General features: G+C 43.3%; 1 protein-coding gene across 7 annotated transcripts in view; it reads left to right on the top strand.

Moving 5' to 3' along the window:
• LOC139553331 (neuronal PAS domain-containing protein 3-like) overlaps positions 1 to 19,840 on the top strand; it is a 356,739-nt gene that overhangs the window by 161,603 nt on the left and 175,296 nt on the right. For all 7 annotated transcript variants that reach the window (XM_071365543.1, XM_071365547.1, XM_071365545.1 and 4 more), the window contains one exon: positions 940 to 1,022. In XM_071365543.1, coding sequence (XP_071221644.1) covers positions 940 to 1,022 — 83 coding nt within the window. The remainder of the gene's footprint in view (positions 1 to 939; positions 1,023 to 19,840) is intronic.

Raw genomic sequence — 19,840 nt, 5'->3', positions numbered from 1 at the left:
GGCCTGGCCTCTGACTCTAACCCGTTCCCCTGGCTTCTTCCCAGAGGAGGCCCTGTTTGCTCCTGCTCTTTGAGAGTCTTTAAAGGCCATTCAATGCTTTTATTACATCATTAATTGCACTTAATTCAGCAACATTACCCCAATGCCTGGCTAAACTCTGAAAATTAAGTACAGAGCATTTGTTATAAAATTCACCATAATGAGCTCTGGTGGGAGTTTGAAAGTTACCGCAGGCCATTTTTACCAGTAACGGGTAGCATGGTGCCTCTCCCTACTTTTAAGTTGGGAGTATAGAGAAAATACCCCAAGGGCACAGTCTCTGGTTAGTCTGCTATGCAGCAGAATCAATCGCATGATATAATCCCTCATTTAGAAACAAGCCTTTGTACCAGCCAGCGAATCATTGAATATGCAAGCTAGCTGCACTCGATAATGGCATTGTACTGTACGAGTTCTGCCCTTTGATGAGCATCGCTACAGCACTTATTACTGTAGAGTTATCATAGTGGGCGCTTGATGTCAATGATGTCAGCTGTTTATCATTACAGCTGTTGGTTCTCACTGCCGTAGCGAACGTATTGTTCGTAAGGTATTGGTGTGTGCCTTTGTGTTGTGTGTGTGTTAACATGCAACTGCATTTATGTACTGTGTCTGTCTGTCTGTCTAGCTACATGTTTATGTATTGCCTAGTAATGTATGTGCATACAAACCCAGTCAGCCTTATACCCGCCCAGTGTGTGTGTGTGTGTGTGTGTGTGTGTGTGTGTGTGTGTGTGTGTGTGTGTGTGTGTGTGTGTGTGTGTGTGTGTGTGTGTGTGTGTGTGTGTGTGTGTGTGTGTGTGTGTGTGTGTGTGTGTGTGTGTGTATCTGTGTGTTTCACCCAGTGTGTGTGTTGTCTCACCATGGCTCTGTCTGTTGTGTTGTGTTGTGTGTGTACAGCTATAGGAGTACAGCGAAGGAGGACTCCCAGTGCAGTAGCCTCAGAGATCTTCGAGCCACACCTCGGGAGCCACATATTGCAGGTAGGATGATATGAGATCGCACCATACCACAGAACACCTGTCCTGTCCTGTCCCACAGGCACCCTGTTTGACAAGCCTGGTATTAACGTTATTGTACAGTTACGAGGGGTGCAAAATTCTGGTAATCTTCCCCAAATTCCAAGAGTTTCCAGAAATTGTGGTTGGAGGATTCCCAGATATCCTTCTTATTCACTCCTGATTCCCGAAATATTCCAACTGCTATTTCTGGAAAACCATAATTTTGTTACCATAATTTTGCAACCCTAGTTATGTACTGTATCTGTTTGTCTGTCTGTCAAGCAACTCCCCACACTATTCACATGGGTTATTACTGACATCTAGTGATACCTTAACCACCAAAGCAACTGACATTAAGGAAACGATTTTGTCTAAAACGACTTACGATAGCTAGTATGTGATTCCTGCAAAGACCTTGGCATTGCTGGCATCATGCTCTTACCAACTGAGCCCCACAGTAGAGGTTGACAGGGGAGTGTTAATTCATTCCTTTCCCGTCTTGTCCAGAATTCCCCCCCCCACGTACTGTCTCGATCCTGCAACAGTTCTATAACCCTGACAACTTTCCTGTCCTGTCCCGATAAAATTCAAACCCGCGCAGAAATCAGAAATAACTTCATCCGTTAGCTTCCTGCTCCCTACACTCTGCTGCTTGTGAGTTTCCATAGTAACGGCCCCGTTTTGGGTTGCATGCTCATTTTTCACTAGACAAGAGAGAGAACTGTTAGCTAGCTACTTTTTGTTGCCTGCCCAGGTCTTATATCTATTTTTATAAATAGTGATTGAAGACCGAAGAACGCATGTTATTGTTGGGAGAAGGTGAATTTCACTCCTGTTCCTGCAGGAATCCCACGGGACCCTGCAAGACCCGTGGGAATCCTGTTACTGTGTCAACCTCTACCACACAGGACCAAAGCTGAGGCATTGTTCAAGCCTTCTAGCATTACTGCATTAATGCTCTGCCTTGATTCTTGAACATACAACCAATGTTCCCTCTATTTTTGGGGTGCACCGAGCAAATTTCAGATCTGCTGAGCACAAACTTGATGGCTGTGAAAATTCTGTGCAACTTCCGGCCCACGTTTCTGTAAACACTGAGGCTGTACCCGCTTTAAAGTGGCAATATGTAACTTTTGGGTCGACCCGACCAAATTCACATAGAAATGTGAGTTATAGATCTATCATTCTACCTAAAAATAAGTCTAAGAAGCGGTAGATCTGTTCTATGTACGCTATTTCTATGGTTCCCGTTCTTAAGTTTTGTTTTTGCGTCTTTTACTTTCGGTTTTGTACCAAAATATATTTCACGGCAGTTTAACTTGTACAATGATTATCTATACTGGACTAGCGTATTTTTTGTCACATAAACTGAAGCGAAACTGCAACCAGGAAATGGCGGAGCGATTTCTGCATAGTGTAACTTTAAGTTACAGTTTTAACAGTGGCCAAGTAGGCTACTGTGGCTATTTGTTCATATTGTAGGACCTACCAGCGTGGCCTACCATAAAACATTTTTGAAAAATGTATCCCTTAATATTTTAACATGGAAACTTTACTAAATCAAATTCATTAATATTCCCATACCATTATTACAGAGAATCAGACAAATTATGCTTCTTAGCTTATTCAAGACTGTCTCAAAATACAACACTGCCCCTTTAAGACATAAAAAAAGCTCTTTACCTGAATCGCTTTTCAAAGATGGCTAGAAATGTACACATTGTTGACTAGAAATTAGCTCTAACTGGTCTAATGACTAGTAAAGCATATCAACAAATGTGCACAGGTGGCTACATGCAGCTTCACTTCGATCTCAAAACAAGCACATCTACTCGTGACCGCTCATGCTGTCAACACAGTCCAGTTCAAAGTGAATGGAACAGATCCATATGGCAATGGCTATTTGCATATAAGCCTACTGCAGCTCTGATTGGTTATGGTGCACGGGTCTATGTACGGGCCTGAGTCGTGCCTGTCAATGCAATAGACTCCTACTCCTACCTACAAGAAAATCTCTTGCAAAGTTAGTTTTGCATACTAAGTCTTGCATTGTTTATTTTCAGTATGTCACATTGAAAATGGCTAATATTGCGTTGATTCAAGTACAATTCCCACAGTAGAGCAAAACGTTGATAGTGTTAACTAAAAGGGGAAACTCTAGAAAGATGAGTGAAGTACAGTCTTGTGCTTCTCTGCAGGAGGCCTTTTGCCTCTTGGTAGGCCGTCATTGTAAATATGAATTTGTTCTTACCTTACTTGCCTAGGTACATAAAGGTTAAATAAAATAACAATTATTCTGAGCAGCAGTCCGAGGGGAGCTGCGAACCCACACACGTGTGCAGCTGAGAGGGAAAAATGCATACAACCTTTTGAGGCATACATAAATGTTTCATCCATAAAGATTATATCAAATCAAATCAAGTTTATTTTATATAGCCCTTCGTACATCAGCTAATATCTCGAAGTGCTGTACAGAAACCCATACATTTGAAAGTCCGTCCTTTAATACTTATGCTATACTCAGTAATTATAGATTCATATTCTAGTTTATTATATAATTTATACCTTATTTTTGCTAATGTAGAAATATATTTGTATTACAATACAGTTAAATTATTTTATACGATGGCATTGTTGAATACTTGTTTCTTATTGGCTTGAAGGGCATTCTAGAGCGTGCGTTATTTCCCTATAACACACAGTATATTTGCACGGTAGAATTCAATGGCCATAGTTAATTCTTACATGTTCTATGTTTGAGCTGCTTTTGAAAGCAAAAGTCAAATTGAAAACATTATTGGGGTTGTTGAATTCGATTTTCATAGGACTGAAGGTTTGGTTAGCTGAACAGGCAAGTATGTTTGTTTGCTAGCTACTTCAGTGGATGTTGAACGCATTTCTAGCGGGAAATGTGTTCAATTGTAGGCGTGGTATAAAAGGGACGATCAACTCGGTGCTCTATCTGCTCTCTGGAAAATAATTCAGCTCCGTGGAAGGTCATTTCCACTCCGCTAACGCGTCGCGGAACACGCATTCCACGTCGTTCATTCTTTCCCATGGAACGCATAGACATAGCCCCTCGTTGATTATCCCCTACATATTGAATTATGAAACTATGATAATAGTTAACCCCGTTAGTCCTGAGGGCATTTTGCTTGTGTCTTGTCTTTTTAATATTTTACAAAGTGCTGCTTATCTCTATACATAAGCCCAAAGGGTTTGCTGTAAATCAGTAAGGCAAAAACATCATTTGATACTACAGCTGATATGAAAGTGTAAGCTGGTAACCATGCTGCCATATAATCTTTTTATGTTGGGGGTTGTTGATCATCAAGCTATCTTTATTTTCTGTAGTCTACATTTTTGTAATCTACATTTTAACCTGGATTGCCACAATATCCTCTCTAGGTTTCTTCCTAGGTTCTGGCCTTTCTAGGGAGTTTTTCCTAGCCACCGTGCTTCTACATCTGCATTGCTTGCTGTTTGGGGTTTTAGGCCGGGTTTCTGTACAGCCCTTTGTGACATTGGCTGATGTCAAAAGAGCTTTGTAAATAAATGTAATTGATTGATTGATGTTATTCGATGCATTTTATTTGGAAAGGCACACAGAGAATGCAGTAGCTCATTCTATCGTGCAAGTTTATTGATCGAAGATATCAACAACGACGAAAATCCTCCAGGTTGCGTAAATGTCTTCCAGTGGGTTGCTCCCTCCCAGCCTTGTCCCATAGTGAACATTGTGTTGTCATGCATGATGTGAACACGGATAAAAAGAGGTTGTAGCAGAAACGCTGCCCCCTTTAGTCCCATGAGACACAGTGGCAGCCATATGCACTATGCCTGTTCCCTATTAAACATGTGCTGAATTGAAAGTGACATCTTCCTGCATTTACCTCAGATCCCCAGGTTTAGTGGGTTGGAAAGGAGAAGGAGGGAGGAGAAGGGAGGATGTTTCCCTTATGGTTATCAACGACAGAGAACAACCTCGATTTCATAGTCATTTTCAATAACAGAAACAGAAACTAATGTGTATAATGTCTGTTGTTTGTATACTGTATATGGAGGATATTGATATTTGTAATCTGGCTATGCCTTTTTTATTTTGGCTTAAATAAAGTTGCATTGAATTGAAACTCACCCACTGACAACATTTCTAAAATGTTTTTCTACCGGGGATGTTAACATTATCGTGACGCAGCATCGTGACGGCAGCCCCCTCTCACTATAAGTGAACACTTTCCCTGCGACAGGTTAAGTGTCTGACAAGAAAGCGGAAATGTATAATTAACATCAATAGCAGGCTGGAAGTCTGTCGAGGCGTGGCCTTTTCAAGGAAGGACTTGTTCCTGGCAAATTGTCCCCATTAATCTTCAGCTTAATTGATTGTGAAAAGTTTTAGGATGACATTTTAAAAAAGCATGCACGGCCGGTGATTGATTTGGGGAAAATTAACTAATAATGAATGCAAGGCAGTCATTACTTGTTGAGCACAGCGGCTAATTTTAGACAGATTAGAGTGGGTTTGATAGTGCTTAATAAAGAGGGTAGCTTGATGAGCTCCTCTGTGTCTCTACACTACTCTCTCTGCTCTACCTGCCTGTCTGGCCTCTCAGGGCTTAACCAGTGCTCATTACTCTGAGTGACTCTGTCTCTGCCTAATGCCAATAGCTAAAGGGACTTATCCAAAGCCAAACTCAATAAGATGCACTAGCGGACCCTTTTACCATTTCTCCCCTGTATTTTTTACCTAACTCACCAAAAATTCTATGACAATTTTTGGAAAACTCCAAACCAAACCTAAATTCAAATTGTTCCTTCTTTGTTGAAACCGTTCAAACACGTATAAAATGTGTATAGAATGTGTAACACTTTTTTTTTTACAGCCCTATTTCAGAATTTATTTACAAAGACAGGACATCACGTAGCTTAGCGGTTAAGAGCATTGGGCCAGTAAACAAAAAGTCACTGGTCCGAATCCCATGAGTCGAGAAATCTGTGGATGTGCCCTTGAGCAAGGCACTTAACCCTAATTGCTCCTGTATGTTGTTCTGGATAAGAGCGTCTGCTAAATGACAAAAATGTCAATGTACACATTCTACATAGTAGTAGAAGATTATATGATAACAGTGATTACAATTAAAAATATGTTCATCTTGACCCCTTTGTCTGGTTGATTTTCTAAAGAGAAGTGTACCTGGGCCCTATACGTATGTGACAGGCTGGCAGGCCTGGGAGCAGTAGAAACAGTGAGAGCCCTAGAAGCACTGGGTTAGGTTGCTGTTTAATCTGACAGAGTGAGTGTAAATGTCTCCCGGCACTGTGCCTGTCTCCTGTCCGGACCTAGTCATGTGACACGGGATTAATCATGCCCTGTGTGTGACAGAATGGGACAGGGTGATGGCTCTGTGTGTGTGTGTGTGTGTGTGTGTGTGTGTGTGTGTGTGTGTGTGTGTGTGTGTGTGTGTGTGTGTGTGTGTGTGTGTGTGTGTGTGTGTGTGTGTGTGTGTGTGTGTGTGTGTGTGTGTGTGTGAGTGGAACGGGACAGCATTAGTAGCTATCTCTAGTTCCCTCTCATTGTGTCATGGTCCCCAGCTACCCGGCTACCATAGCTGCTTTGTGCTCCAGGCTCCTTTGACTCTGAGTGGCCCGGTTGACCTGGGAACGGGGCTGCATTCAAACAAGCCTTCTATGGTCTCTTTGTTTTCAGGCCCAAAAACATTGAATTTGTTGACAAACAGGTTTTGTCAACCCAAATAATCAATGAACTGATTTCATATGCGGAGATCAGCAGAGGTTGGCAGCTGCCCCCATCTTCATGCCGGAAGGAAGCCCTTTGCTTTTTTCCCACCGTCCCTACTCCCCTCTACCCCCATCTCAGACGTTACAGAGAAGACAGGTTTTGGGGTGCCTTCACTTTTGTGGCGTTTTAAAAGTAGTGTTTCTCTTTGCTAACATATTGGAACTATTCACCAAGGTATTGAGCTACAGAAACGCCATAGTCATGCAGCCAAAACAGACCCACTGGTACTAATCAGGGAGGGCAGAGATTGAGCTTGTTGATGGAAGGTGTGTGTGTAGCTATAGAAGGCTGGGTTAAGGTGTGTGTGTGTGTGTTCAGGTCAATGTTAAGGTGTGTGTGTAGTTGTAGCAGGAAGATGGAATGCTGTGTGTTTGGGGGTGACAGTGAGCGAGACTCACTCTGTGTCTGTCTCTGTGGGGCCCTGGCCAATCACTGTCCAAAATAGTCTCTCTATCTCTGTGGCATTGTGGTCCCGGTAATGGCTCCTCCTCAGCAGAATTCTTCCCAGTGTCTCTCCCTCCCTGGCTGGAGAGAGGCCAGCAGCAGCCATAGAGGAGAGGGGAGAATAGAGGAGTGGAGAGGAGCGAGGAGGAGAGGAGAAGAGCGATGAGGGGAGAGGAGAGGCTGAAGGAGAGGAGAGGGGGGGGAATGACAGCGCTCAGGGACAGTGTGTTGACCGTTTTGTCGTCTCCCACTGTGTGTTGTCATCTCTCCAGTCAGTGGGCTGGATTGGATGCGACAGCAGCAATAGGTCATTAACAGCAATGGGACATGTCCTCTGGCAGATAGACTGGGGGGGATGAAACACACAGACTAAATAGTAACATTGATATCACTGGCCCGTAATAGTTTTGCATGAGATAAATGATACGTTGGTGAATTTTTTTAAAGCATTGTAAAAGGACTCGCCTGCCTCTGAAGGGCAAAATGTCTGGTGTGGGTGGAAGAGAGTAAGGGGTGGATGGTGGGTGGATGCCTCTCTCTTTTCATTTTCTCTCTCTCTCTCTCTCTCTCTCTCTCTCTCTCTCTCTCTCTCTCTCTCTCTCTCTCTCTCTCTCTCTCTCTGCCTCTATCTCTTTCTCTCTCTGTGTCTCTCTCTTTCTCCCTCTTGTCTTTCTCTTTTCTGTCTGTCTGTCTGTCTGTCTGTCTCTCTCACCATGTATAACCAAAAACGTGATAAACAAATCAAAATATATTTTATATTTTGAGATTCTTCAAAGTAGCCACCCTTTGCCTTGATGACAGTTTTCTCTCAACCAGCTTCATGAGGTAGTCACCTGGAATGCATTTCAATTAACAGGTGTGCCTTGTTATAAGTTAATTTGTGGAATTTCTTTCCTTCTTAATGCATTTGAGCCAGTCAGTTGTGTTGTGACAAGGTAGGGTTGGCATACAGAAGATAGCCCTATTTGGTAAAATACCAAGTGCATATTATGACAAGAACAGCTCAAATAAGCAAAGAGAAACGACAGTCCATCATTACTTTAAGACATTCAAGAACTTTTAAAGTTTCTTCAAATACTGTAGCAAAAACCATAAAGCGCTATGATGAAACTGGCTCTCATGAGGAAAGGAAGACCCAGAGTTACCTCTGCTGCAGAGGATAAGTTCATTAGAGTTACCAGCCTCAGAAATTGCAGCCCAAGTAAATGCTTCACAGAGTTCAAGTAACAGACAAATCTCAACATCAACTGTTCAGAGGAGACTGCGTGAATCAGGCATGGTCGAATTGTTTTATAAAAAACATTACTAAAGGACACCAATAAGAAGAAGAGACTTGCTTAGGCCAAGAAACATGAGCAATGGACATTAGACCGGTGGAAATTTTTCCTTTGGTCTGATGAGTCCAAAATTGTGATTTTTGTTTCCAACCGCTGTGTCTTTGTGAGACGCAGAGTAGGTGAACGGATGATCGCTGCATGTGTGGTTCCCACCGTGAAGCATGGAGGAGGAGGTGTGATGGTGTGCTGGTGCTTTGCTGGTGACACTGTCTGTGATTTATTTAGAATTCAAGGCACATTTAACCAGCATGGCTACCAAAACATTCTGCAGCGATAAGCCATCCCATCCGGTTTGCTCTTAGTGGGACTATCATTTGTTTTTCAACAGGACAATGACCCAAAACACCCCTCCAGGTTGTGTAAGGTCTATTTGACCAAGAAGGAGAGTGATGGTGCTGCATCAGATGAACTGGCCTCCAAAATCACCCGACCTCAACCCAATTGAGATGGTTTGGGATGAGTTGGACCGCAGAGTGAAGGAAAAGCAGCCAACAAGTGCTCAGCATATGTGGGAACTCCTTCAAGACTGTTGGAAAAGCATTCCTCATGAAGCTGGTTGAGAGAATGCCAAGAGTATGCAAAGCTGTCATCAAGGCAAAGGGTGGCTACTTTGAAGAATCTACAATGTAAAATAATTTGATTTGTTTAACACTTTTTTGGTTACTACATGATTCCATATGTGTTATTTCATAGTTTTGATGTCTTCACTACTATTCTACAATGTAGAAAATAGTAAAAATAAAGGAAAACCCTTGAATGAGTAGGTGTGTCCAAACTTTTGACTGGTACTCAATTTCTCCCTTTCTCTCTCTCTCTTCAATCGTTATTGCATAATTGAAAATGGAGGGGGCCTTGACCTTCACCGCCCTCCGGACCCCGAACTCCCCCTCCCACAATGATCTCTGTTCAGTCCGAGACTCCCCTTGCCTTCGGAATGAGTCATCACACTACACCCTTATCCCTGCTGGGATGAAACAGATCTGTCTCACTTGTTGTCTGTTGTTTCTTGTGACAGAATGTGAAGAATACACTTTTTTCAAGTAATCATTGCTTGAGGGTAGTAGCACTCTCACGCATACATGCATAAACGTAATGCAGAGAAGTTGAACATCCTCAATATGCAAAATTGCTCTTTGTTGGGAGTTATCAAAAGAAGCAGTGTTTGATGTCTCTTTAAATGATAGAGAATCGACAGCATGTGTTGTTTGTAGATGAATGAGAGACAGAGTGTAGTGAGGGCCAGACAGAAGGACTCCTAATTACAGAAAGGCTGTTGTAAAGAGTAGAAAGACTCCCAGCTTCTATCAGCAACTGTGGAGGGCAAGGGGGACAGGACACCCAACACGCCTTAATATGCCACACATCTTAAGGTCCAACACACAAATCTGTCAAATCTTTCATCTTGACTTCTTTCCTGACGTTGTTTTTTCTCTCCCTCTTGTTTGGTTAGCTTTGTTGCGTTTGTTGTTTTCAGCGAGTCAGACTTGTGTGATAATGGGGCTCTGTTTCAAAAAGCCCTTCGTTTTCAAACCCCTTCCATCTCCACACCGGCGGAAGCAGAGAAAGACGCCTGCTTTAGAAACGACAGCTGTTTACATTTGCATAACATCAAGGAGGAGCCGGGCTGTGTGTTTGAGGCCCGTCTGTGTGCAGCTGTCACAAGTTGTAATCGCAGGTTGATTTGTGATTCGGGAAAAAAAATCGCCATTATGGCTCTATGCCTCTGTTGTTGTTGAGCAGCCGCTCAGAACAGTTTCGGTTTGTAGGCCTACTTAGAGGGAAAGAAAAAGACAAAGTGGATGGAGGCATTTTCCTCCTCCTCCTCCTCCTCCTCCCTGTGCCAGAGACAGATCCAGACTCTCTTTTCTCCTCTCCTCTCCTCTCCTCTCCTCTCCTCTCCTCTCCTCTCCTCTCCTCTCCTCTCCTCTCCTCTCCTCTCCTCTCCTCTCCTCTCCTCTCCTCTCCTCTCCTCTCCTCTCCTCTCCTGTCCTGTCCTGTCCTGTCCTCCCCTCCCCTCTCCTCTCCTCTGCTCTTCTCCCCTCTTCTCCCCTCCCCTCTCCTCTCCACAGATCATGCAGAACTCCTCTGTCTATCACTGCTCTCTCTATTGACCGCGGTTCGCATGGCCATTGTTCCTCTTGTTGGGAAGCGATAAAGCCAGAGGTTAATTGGGAAAGTCCTGAGGCTGGCCTTTGTGCTCCGGTCTGGCCCCCAAACAAAACAGTCTAGGAATGTGAGCCATTACATCGAGCCCAGGCAGCTCCACTGTGTCTCTGTCACACCCACATGCCATTTATACTGCTTATCTATGGAGCTAGAGAATGGAAGTGGCACTCCTAGAAGCACCATTCATTCTAGCCCCAGCCCTACGAATGTTAACTACGACTGCAGTACGGAGTCTCTACTTGCTACCTCTCACGTTGTCATATAAAGCCACTATTGTTGTCTTTTCATATCCCACTCGGGTCTGAGCATATGCATTAATTCCAGTTAACACTCAATAATTGCAGGTGGCCATGGCACAGAGGTGTAACAACGTCTCAGTCGTGATCAGTTTGCAGTAATGGTAGATTATTGAGACATTTTTTTGTCAAATTCAATTTGAAATTGCCCTGTCAACCAACCATACACAAACTGCGCATGGATTTTCATCTGTCATGGCTTTTTTATCAGTCATCTCCATGTAACACATTCTGTTGGTAGAAAAGCAGGTCTGATGTTTTGCTCTCTCTCTGCAGTGTAAAGGGTCGCCACTCCATGCTTTTATCTCAGCTCGTTGAAAGCCGCTGTCTCCCATACTTGATAGTTATTCTTTTGTTTACTAATGTGCTGTTGAAAGCAAACATGTCAGAGCCCTTCTTGCTGTGGTTCACTACATTGCATAACATAATGGGAGGGGAATTTACATACCCACACGCGCACACACACACACACACACACACACACACACACACACACACACACACACACACACACACACACACACACACACACACACACACACACACACACACACACACACACACACACACACACACACACACACACACACACACACACACACACACAGTGAGCCCAGCCCAGCTCGCCACTGGCTTCTTCTCAACCAACTCATGATGAGCGGTTCATTTCGATGCAGGATCTGGATGGGCCTCTGACAGACAGACACAAAGACAGACAGACAGACAAACAGACAGACAGACAGACAGATGTCAAATGTAACGATTATGATAACATTTTAGTGTGTTCCATGTGAAGTGAATCGCTGACAGTCCACTGTGTCAGAGGTTGTCCACTGAGGTGTACACTAGGCGGAGCCGTAGATGTTGGGTACAGATGTGCTCTGAGGTCCACGGGGTTCAGGTTAGGAATGGAAGGCAGACCGACACAGGTGTTATTGATGTGCATATGTCTGCTGCAGGCAGCAGGTGGATGGTGGATCCGCAGTGCAGGATTCGTAGGAAGGCAGGTGTGATAGGTATGCAGGTGTGAGCTGGGTGCAGGTGTCATAGGAAGGCAGGTGTGAAAGGTGTGAGCTGCGTACAGCCTTCTGCAAGTGTCTTCTAAGAGGCAGCTCCTTACAGGTGGCTAATAACTCTTTGTCACGTCAGGTAAACATAGAGGAAGTACAGATATGTACTTTATGAGGCTTTATTATGAGGAATATGTAACAGAAGCAGTAAACTAAAGACAGGTCATTGTTTACATATTCAGGCATACACACACACACACACACACATCTAGTATAGATTGTACATAACGGTAGCTGAAACAGCACAGAGGTGTGATTTCATCTCTATTTCACCATGGCTCCTGTGGCAGCATGACCTGACGTCAGGCTAGAATCTTGAGGAGTAAAAGATCAATGTCGAACGTCGAGCCAGGCATTCTGATTACCAGCCCTCCTCTATACTTCCTGTGCAGCCCCCATGCCCAGACCCACCCCTTCATTAGCAATGGGAATTCGGACAGAGAGGGAAAAAAACAGGGCCCTTATTATTTATGCAGTCAATAGCAAGGGCTTGTCTGCATTCATAATTGTTTGATTTTATAGGCCAGTCTTTAAACAAACATTGTCTATGGTAATGTGATGCCCTGACGGATGGCGAAAGGTTTTGTCTGTGAATATCATTTGGATAATTAAAAATGACAGATGAAATCGCCCGCTGTCTTGACCCTCACTTTGTTCCCCGAGTGATGGCGAGGAGATGCTGATTGCTGTCAATCAGGGGCCTTGGGAGGATTGGGAAACTCTGGCAGCCATGAACCCTGACCCACACTGTTGATCTGAAATAGATAACAACCTTGAAATACCTGCAGAATTTAAACAGCTTCGCTCTGTGTCGAGAGCCGGGGCGCCTTCCCAAAAGAGCCCCCTTAACCCCCTCCCTCATTCCTTCTCTCTCTTTCTCTCTTTCTCCTCCCTAGCTCTCTCTCTCTCTCTCTCTCTCTCTCTCTCTCTCTCTCTCTCTCTCTCTCTCTCTCTCTCTCTCTCTCTCTCTCTCTCTCTCTCTCTCTCGCTCTCTTTCACTCACTCTCCATACTCCATCCCCAGGTCTGAGCAGCTGTGCAGATTACATACCTCCTGATATAACCCAGACCCAACAATAAGGGGAGCGAGCACAGAGATGCAAATTAAAAGATCATTCTAATGGCCTTCAGATTTACTTCAGATCTCAGATCAGGCTGCAGTTCTCGGCTAGAATAACTTTCCCCTTGTCTCAATTGGATTGCATTTGAACTAGTTAAACTACTAAACTAGTAGTGTCGTCCCCCAGAAGGCGCTCTCTCTGTCAAACTCTCTATACAGATGCCGTATCTTAATTTGATCATTCTGTTGTTGCAGGAATTTTATGTTTCTAAAGTTTGTAATTTCCACTTAAAAATGTCAGACTTGATATGCCTAAATGAAAAATGTATCAACCCCTAAAAAAAAATCCATTAATTATCTTCTCCATTATAATTCACATTTCCTGTTGCTGCAGGATTACTTTCCTGCTGTAAGACACTAGCTCAAACAAAGATGTGGCATCTGTACACTGAATTTACAAAACATTAAGAACACCTCCCTAATACTGAGGGAAATGTGTCTCCCGCATTTAACCCAACCCCTCTGAGTCAGACTACCATAATCAAAATCCATGGCGCCCGGGGAACAGTGGGTTAACTGCCTTGCTCAGAACGACAGATTTTTACCTTGTCAGCTCGGGGATTCAATCCGGCAACCTTTCGGTTACTGGCCCACCGCTCTAACCACTGGCCTACCTGCCGCCCACACCTGGTCAGTCTATGTCAGGGAAAGAGCAGGTGTTCTTAAAGTGGAACTGACAGCATTTTAGCAACATTAAATCTTATTCAAATCTGTTCATATCCACCCACAGGAAGAATATGACACTTACAAAACAATAATAGCCCTTATATTTAGTCATTTTCCCCTTTTCATCAATTCTTTGAATGTTTAGGAATTACGTACACTAAGGTATTTGTGAAAATGTTATAACAATATAGAGTGGGAAAGTGGCCGGGCGTTTGGACAATTAATATACGCTGCAGTAAATACAAACAAATAAAAAGATTTGTCTCAATCCAGGACCGGAGTCTATGCAGACTGGTGCACCATAGCTAATCAGAGCTACAGTAGGCCTTTATGAAGACAAGCCATTTGACACAGGCCTGCCATCATTCACTTTGAACTGGTCTGTGTTTTTACAGGCAGTTGCAACAACTCTACTTTAGATCGTTAGAACTCAAACGCCAAAAGCCACCTGAATGGATTTCTGCAAATATGTCAATACCACAGGAGTCTTCTTACATTTGGGAACTTTACAGTCCTATTGATCACTCCAATTTGCATACCGCCCCAACAGATCCACAGATGATGCCGTCTCTATTGCACTCCACAGTGCCCTTTCCCACCTGGACAAAAGGAACACCTACAGTTGAAGTTGGAAGTTTGCATACACTTAGGTTGGAGTCATGAAAACACATTTTTCAACCACTCCACAGATGTTTTGTTAAGATACTATTGTTTTGGCAAGTCGGTTAGGACATCTACTTTGTGCATGACACAGTAAATGTTTCCAACAAGTGTTTACAGACAGATTATTTCACTTATAATTCACTGTATCACAATTCCAGTGGGTCAGAAGTTTACATACACTAAGTTGACTGTTTCCTTTAAACAGTTTGGAAAATTCCAGAAAATGATATCATAGCTTTAGAAGCTTCTGATAGGCTAATTGACATAATTTGAGTCAATTGGAGGTGTAACTGTGGATGTATTTCAAGGCCTACCTTCAAAGTGCCTCTTTGCTTGACATCATGGAAAAATCAAAAGAAATCAGCCAAGACCTCAGAAAAAAAAGTATTGAATTTCACAAGTCAGGTTCATCCTTGGGAGCAATTTCCAAACGCCTGAAGGTACCACGTTCATCTGTACAAACAATAGTACGCAAGTATAAACACCATGGGACCACGCAGCCGTCATACCGCTCAGGAAGGAGACGCGCTCTGTCTCCTGGAGATGAATGTACTTTGGTGCGAAAAGTGCAAATCAATCCCAGAACAACAGCAAAGGACCTTGTGAAGATGCTGGAGGAAACAGGTACAAAAGTATCTGTATCCACAGTAAAACAAGTCCTATATCGACATAACCTGAAAGGCTGCTCAGCAAGGAAGAAGCCACTGCTCCAAAACTGCCATAAAAAGCCAGACTACGGTTTGCAACTGCACATGGGGACAAAGATCGTACTTTTTGGAGAAATGTCCTCTGGTCTGATGAAACAAAAATAGAACTGTTTGGCCATAATGACCAGTGTTATGTTTGGAGGAAAAAGGGGGAGGCTTGCAAGCCGAAGAACACCATCCCAACCGTGAAGCACGGGGGTGGCGGCATCATGTTGTGGGGGTGCTTTGCTGCAGGAGGGACTGGTGCAATCATGAGGAAGGAAAATAATGTGGATGTATTGAAGCAACATCTCAAGACATCAGTCAGGAAGTTAAAGCTTGGTCGCAAATGAGTCTTCCAAATGGACAATGACCCCAAGCATACTTCCAAAGTTGTGGAAAAATGACTTAAGGACAACAAAGTCAAGGTATTGGAGTGGCCATCACAAAGCCCTGACCTCAATCCCATAGAAAATGTGTGGTCAGAAGTGAAAAAAAATATGTGTGAGCAAGGAGGCCTGCAAACCTGACTTAGTTACACCAGCTCTGTCAGAAGGAATGGGCCACAATTTACCCAACTTATTGTGGGAAGCTTGTGGAAGGCTACCCGAAACGTTTGACCCAAGTTCAACAATTTAAAGGCAATGTTACCAAATACTAATTGAGTGTATGTAAACTTCTGACCCACTGGGAACGTGATGAAAGAAATAAAAGCTGAAATAAATCATTCTCTCTACTATTATTCTGACATTTCACATTCTTAAAATAAAGTGGGGATCCTAACTGACCTAAGACAGGGAATTTTTACGAGGATTAAATGTCAGGAATTGTGAAAAACTTAGTTTAAATGTATTTGGCTAAGGTGTATGTAAACTTCCGACTTCAACTGTAAATTATAATTGGAATTCACTTTGGAATTTAATTTCGATCTTATGTCTTGTAGTCGTTGTACATTTTGTTATGACAGTTCTGTCGCATCTTGCAATTAATGTTTGAGCATGTTTTCGTGTAGTATTTGTAAACTGTTGTGTTGACAGTGAGTAGATCATGCCTCCTCAGCATTAGTATTCTCCCACAGATCAGTGGCATAACACCACACACAACACTATTTGATCGTTTGAATGAGTTACTTTGCTTTGAGATTTACAACAACAGCAACAGTCAGGCGGCGGCTCGGAGCAGAAAAATGGATCCACGGTGCGTTCCCAATCCCTGACAATGTCTGATCTCCCAAAACACTGGAGCATTATAAACCAAATGACAAACGAATGAACACCACAATGAGAAGTCTGTGGGATTATATATCTATCTGCTTCTAAAAGAGAGGAGGGGGGGGGGGGGATATTCAAAAGAGTTGAGCTGAGACGACGGGACACACACACACGGGAGGCTGGGAGGCTGGGAGGGAGGATGTCTTCTTAACAGAGCGTCTGACTTTCTAATAACGAGAGGGGAAATGTAAACCTCCATCTCCAAATACTGAGCCCAAATCCTTCCAGTAGGAAATTAATCCTCTCATTGCTCTGTTCCGTCGTTGTGTTGCCACTAAGGAATTGGATCCCATTGAATAATTTCATTATAACTTGTGAGCATGTGGATTAATAGGAGGTTTTACTGTAAAGGAGACGGGAGGCTTTTCTTCTCTCACCCCCCTCCACCCTCCTCTCTTTCTCAGTACCTGCTGCTGCTGGGAGGCACAAATCAACAGCCTAAAATGATACCCACGTTAATTACAGTCCATGCTTTCTCCATCAGAAAATGTATGTTTGTATTTGATTTTCGGAGGTAAGCTCTGTTTGTATTGTTCCAGGCAAATAAGTAGGCCTATATTATTCGTATCATATGAATGCAGTACAGAGGATGCATGATGCTCCATAAACTGTACATTTAAATACAAAATGCAAAAGAAATGCATGTATTTGTTTCCGTTGAAATATATTGAATTCAAATATGAATGGTGGTAGGTAATAGATGCAGGCACACCACCAGCAGCAGCATTACACCCTAGTAGGATGCTTTCTGTATAGCGCTTCCTGGACGTTCAGAGGTTCTCTCATTGGAGACGTTGTTATTGATTATGAAACACTGTCAATCTGAGCTTAATGGCATTAGGTCTGACTCTGAGGAGGCTTGTTAGAACTATACCCACCATGGACATGAAGGAAACATGAACTCTGGGGCTGGGAATAATTGTACATTACAGCTTGGGTCATTAAGAAAGAGAAAATGGAATTGATTTGGTTTTTAGAAGTGCCCTGACTTTATTCAGGCATAGTGTGAGTGGTGAGTTTCAAGCATTGTGTTTTAGTATAACTGTTTTTTTACAAACAGTGATTTATTAACCACATATTAACCACCTATTGCTGTTGAATGAATTTAATTCCTAATATCTCTGTTTGGGACTGTATGGAAAAGGTGTGCCTATTGTTTGCCTTGCCAGTGCCACAGAGAGTTCTTGTTGCGATTAATCCTTTCCCTTCCAAAAACATTACCCTAACCCTCAGTGAGTCACTTCTCATAATTATACACATTCGGAGCGAAATTGTCGCTAATGAAATGGGAACGCCTCCATAGTTTTGTGCCTTTGCACTTTGACTGGAGCAGAGCTGGAGCAGTGCAGAGCGGTGTGGGCCAGGAGCCAGTGCACTTAGCTGAGAAGGAAAGGCAGGGGAGGGAGCAGCTGGCGATGGGGGCCCCTAGGGGCCCTGGGGTGGGAGAGGGGAGAGGGGGTACTGCTCTCCTGTCTACAAGGTGATTAGAGCACAGAAAAACTAACTTCCAGCTCTCTGATCTCATAGTCCTCACTGTTACTGTTCTTTGACATGGCTTTTGCAGGCAGCATTGTTGGTTGTTTCCCTTTGTTTCTTTCGCATCCTATCTTGCCCCCTGATTAAAGACATGCTCTGGAACTTTGACGACTACTAAGTATTTTTAAAGCTCCCGCTTTGGGCTGGATGTGTCACTGTGTAGTTCATACATGCATAATCTATGAGAAGAATTACTGTCTTACCTCAATTAGCCACGAAATCCCTAGTTCGAAAGCGGCTGTTTTTCTGGAGGCTGCGCTGTGCCATTTACCCCAAATGTTCCCCCACATGGGCTAGCGATTCGAGTTCCAGCCAATGAGTTTCAGCCCTTCGCCATTTGCGCGATAGCTAGCAAGATGCACACACAGCAGAGGCAACAGAGAGAGCAATGATGTGGTGCCAATATCTGCACATATGTGACGTAGTAGTATACCATTTTTGGGGGACACTTTTGGTTCGTGAGCGCTACTTTCAGAACTACTGGCTAAAAAGTATACAAAAGTACTGAAGAATCCAAATCTGGTTATATTTACCAGTGTAGAAAAAGGGTTTTGTGAAGAAGTTAAGGAGAGCAAGTGTCTCAGTTTTGTTTGGTGGGAGAGTTTGTCCTTATGACCTTCCCTTCTACCATGTTATTCCTCTGTTTAGTTCTGCATCCGATCTGAACATTCTAGCATACTGTTTTATAGCACTTTGAATTTGTCATCTAGGAATCGTAAACTGCTCCCAGCTCCATCTTGATTTGCCTGGAATGAGGGCCCCCTACTGCTTATGGAACTAATGTTGGGTTTTAATTGCATGAGACATGGCCTGCACCAGAGCAGTGTCTGTATGAACAGCTTTTATAGACCTTTCATGAGGAACCACATTCAGCTGTAGCCGACATGTCAAACACAGCCAGTACTCTGCTTACAATACCCACAACACAGACCTCCTTGGGTTTTATTGACGCTCGTCGTTAATGACATTTGATGTTTTCCCTCAAACAACACTCCTCGTAAACGTAGGGTCTGGCATAGCACGGAGTGGAGCTGAGCGTCGGAGCATCAGAGAAGGAGGCTATGATTCAGACTACAGGTCTGGTCTGGCGTTAGCTAGCCTTCTTTCCTCCAGACAAGGGAGTTTTGACTAAAGCCCGCCTTAACGCTCACTCAGTCTACAGCCAATCTGGTGAGCTTAGTTGTGACTGTCTTTACTGCTGCCCCTCGGGCCTGAGATCATGATCCAGTCACTGGTGCAGAACTGTCTTTACATACTTTGTGAAACTTCGGTACCACTTCAGACTCCAGTGACTCACTATTGAGTCACTACTGGCTATTTCTGTGTTGGAAATTCCCTGGTAGAGACAGTGGTTCAATACAGTGTTCACCATTTTACTAGCTAGACTTCAGCTGTTAGAAGCTGAGGGAAATTAGTGGTTTCACATTCCAACCACAAACTATTGCATAATCTTTTGAAGATAAGATGCATGCTATAGGATATTTACTATGTGGTTGTTCTGGGTCAACTCAGCAAGCTATTTACTTTATCATGCGGTTTCTATGAGACAGTTAAATAGACTTTTATTGTTAACCGAGCTAAAAGTATGCTATTGTTAAGAGGAAACTAAACAGAGTTATCCTAACAAGATGTTTGCCTTAGCAACATAATGCACACACAATGCACACACAAACCTGTGTTTTGAGTGAAAGGAAAGTTGGATGAAATACCCTATACACTGCAGTCATAGGGGTCACGTCGGTGATG

This window comes from Salvelinus alpinus, chromosome 25 (assembly GCF_045679555.1).
Source record: "Salvelinus alpinus chromosome 25, SLU_Salpinus.1, whole genome shotgun sequence".
NCBI classification, from domain to species: Eukaryota; Metazoa; Chordata; class Actinopteri; order Salmoniformes; family Salmonidae; genus Salvelinus; species Salvelinus alpinus.
The sequence above is the reverse complement of the archived record's forward strand: the minus strand, read 5'-3'. Positions and strand labels throughout refer to the sequence as shown.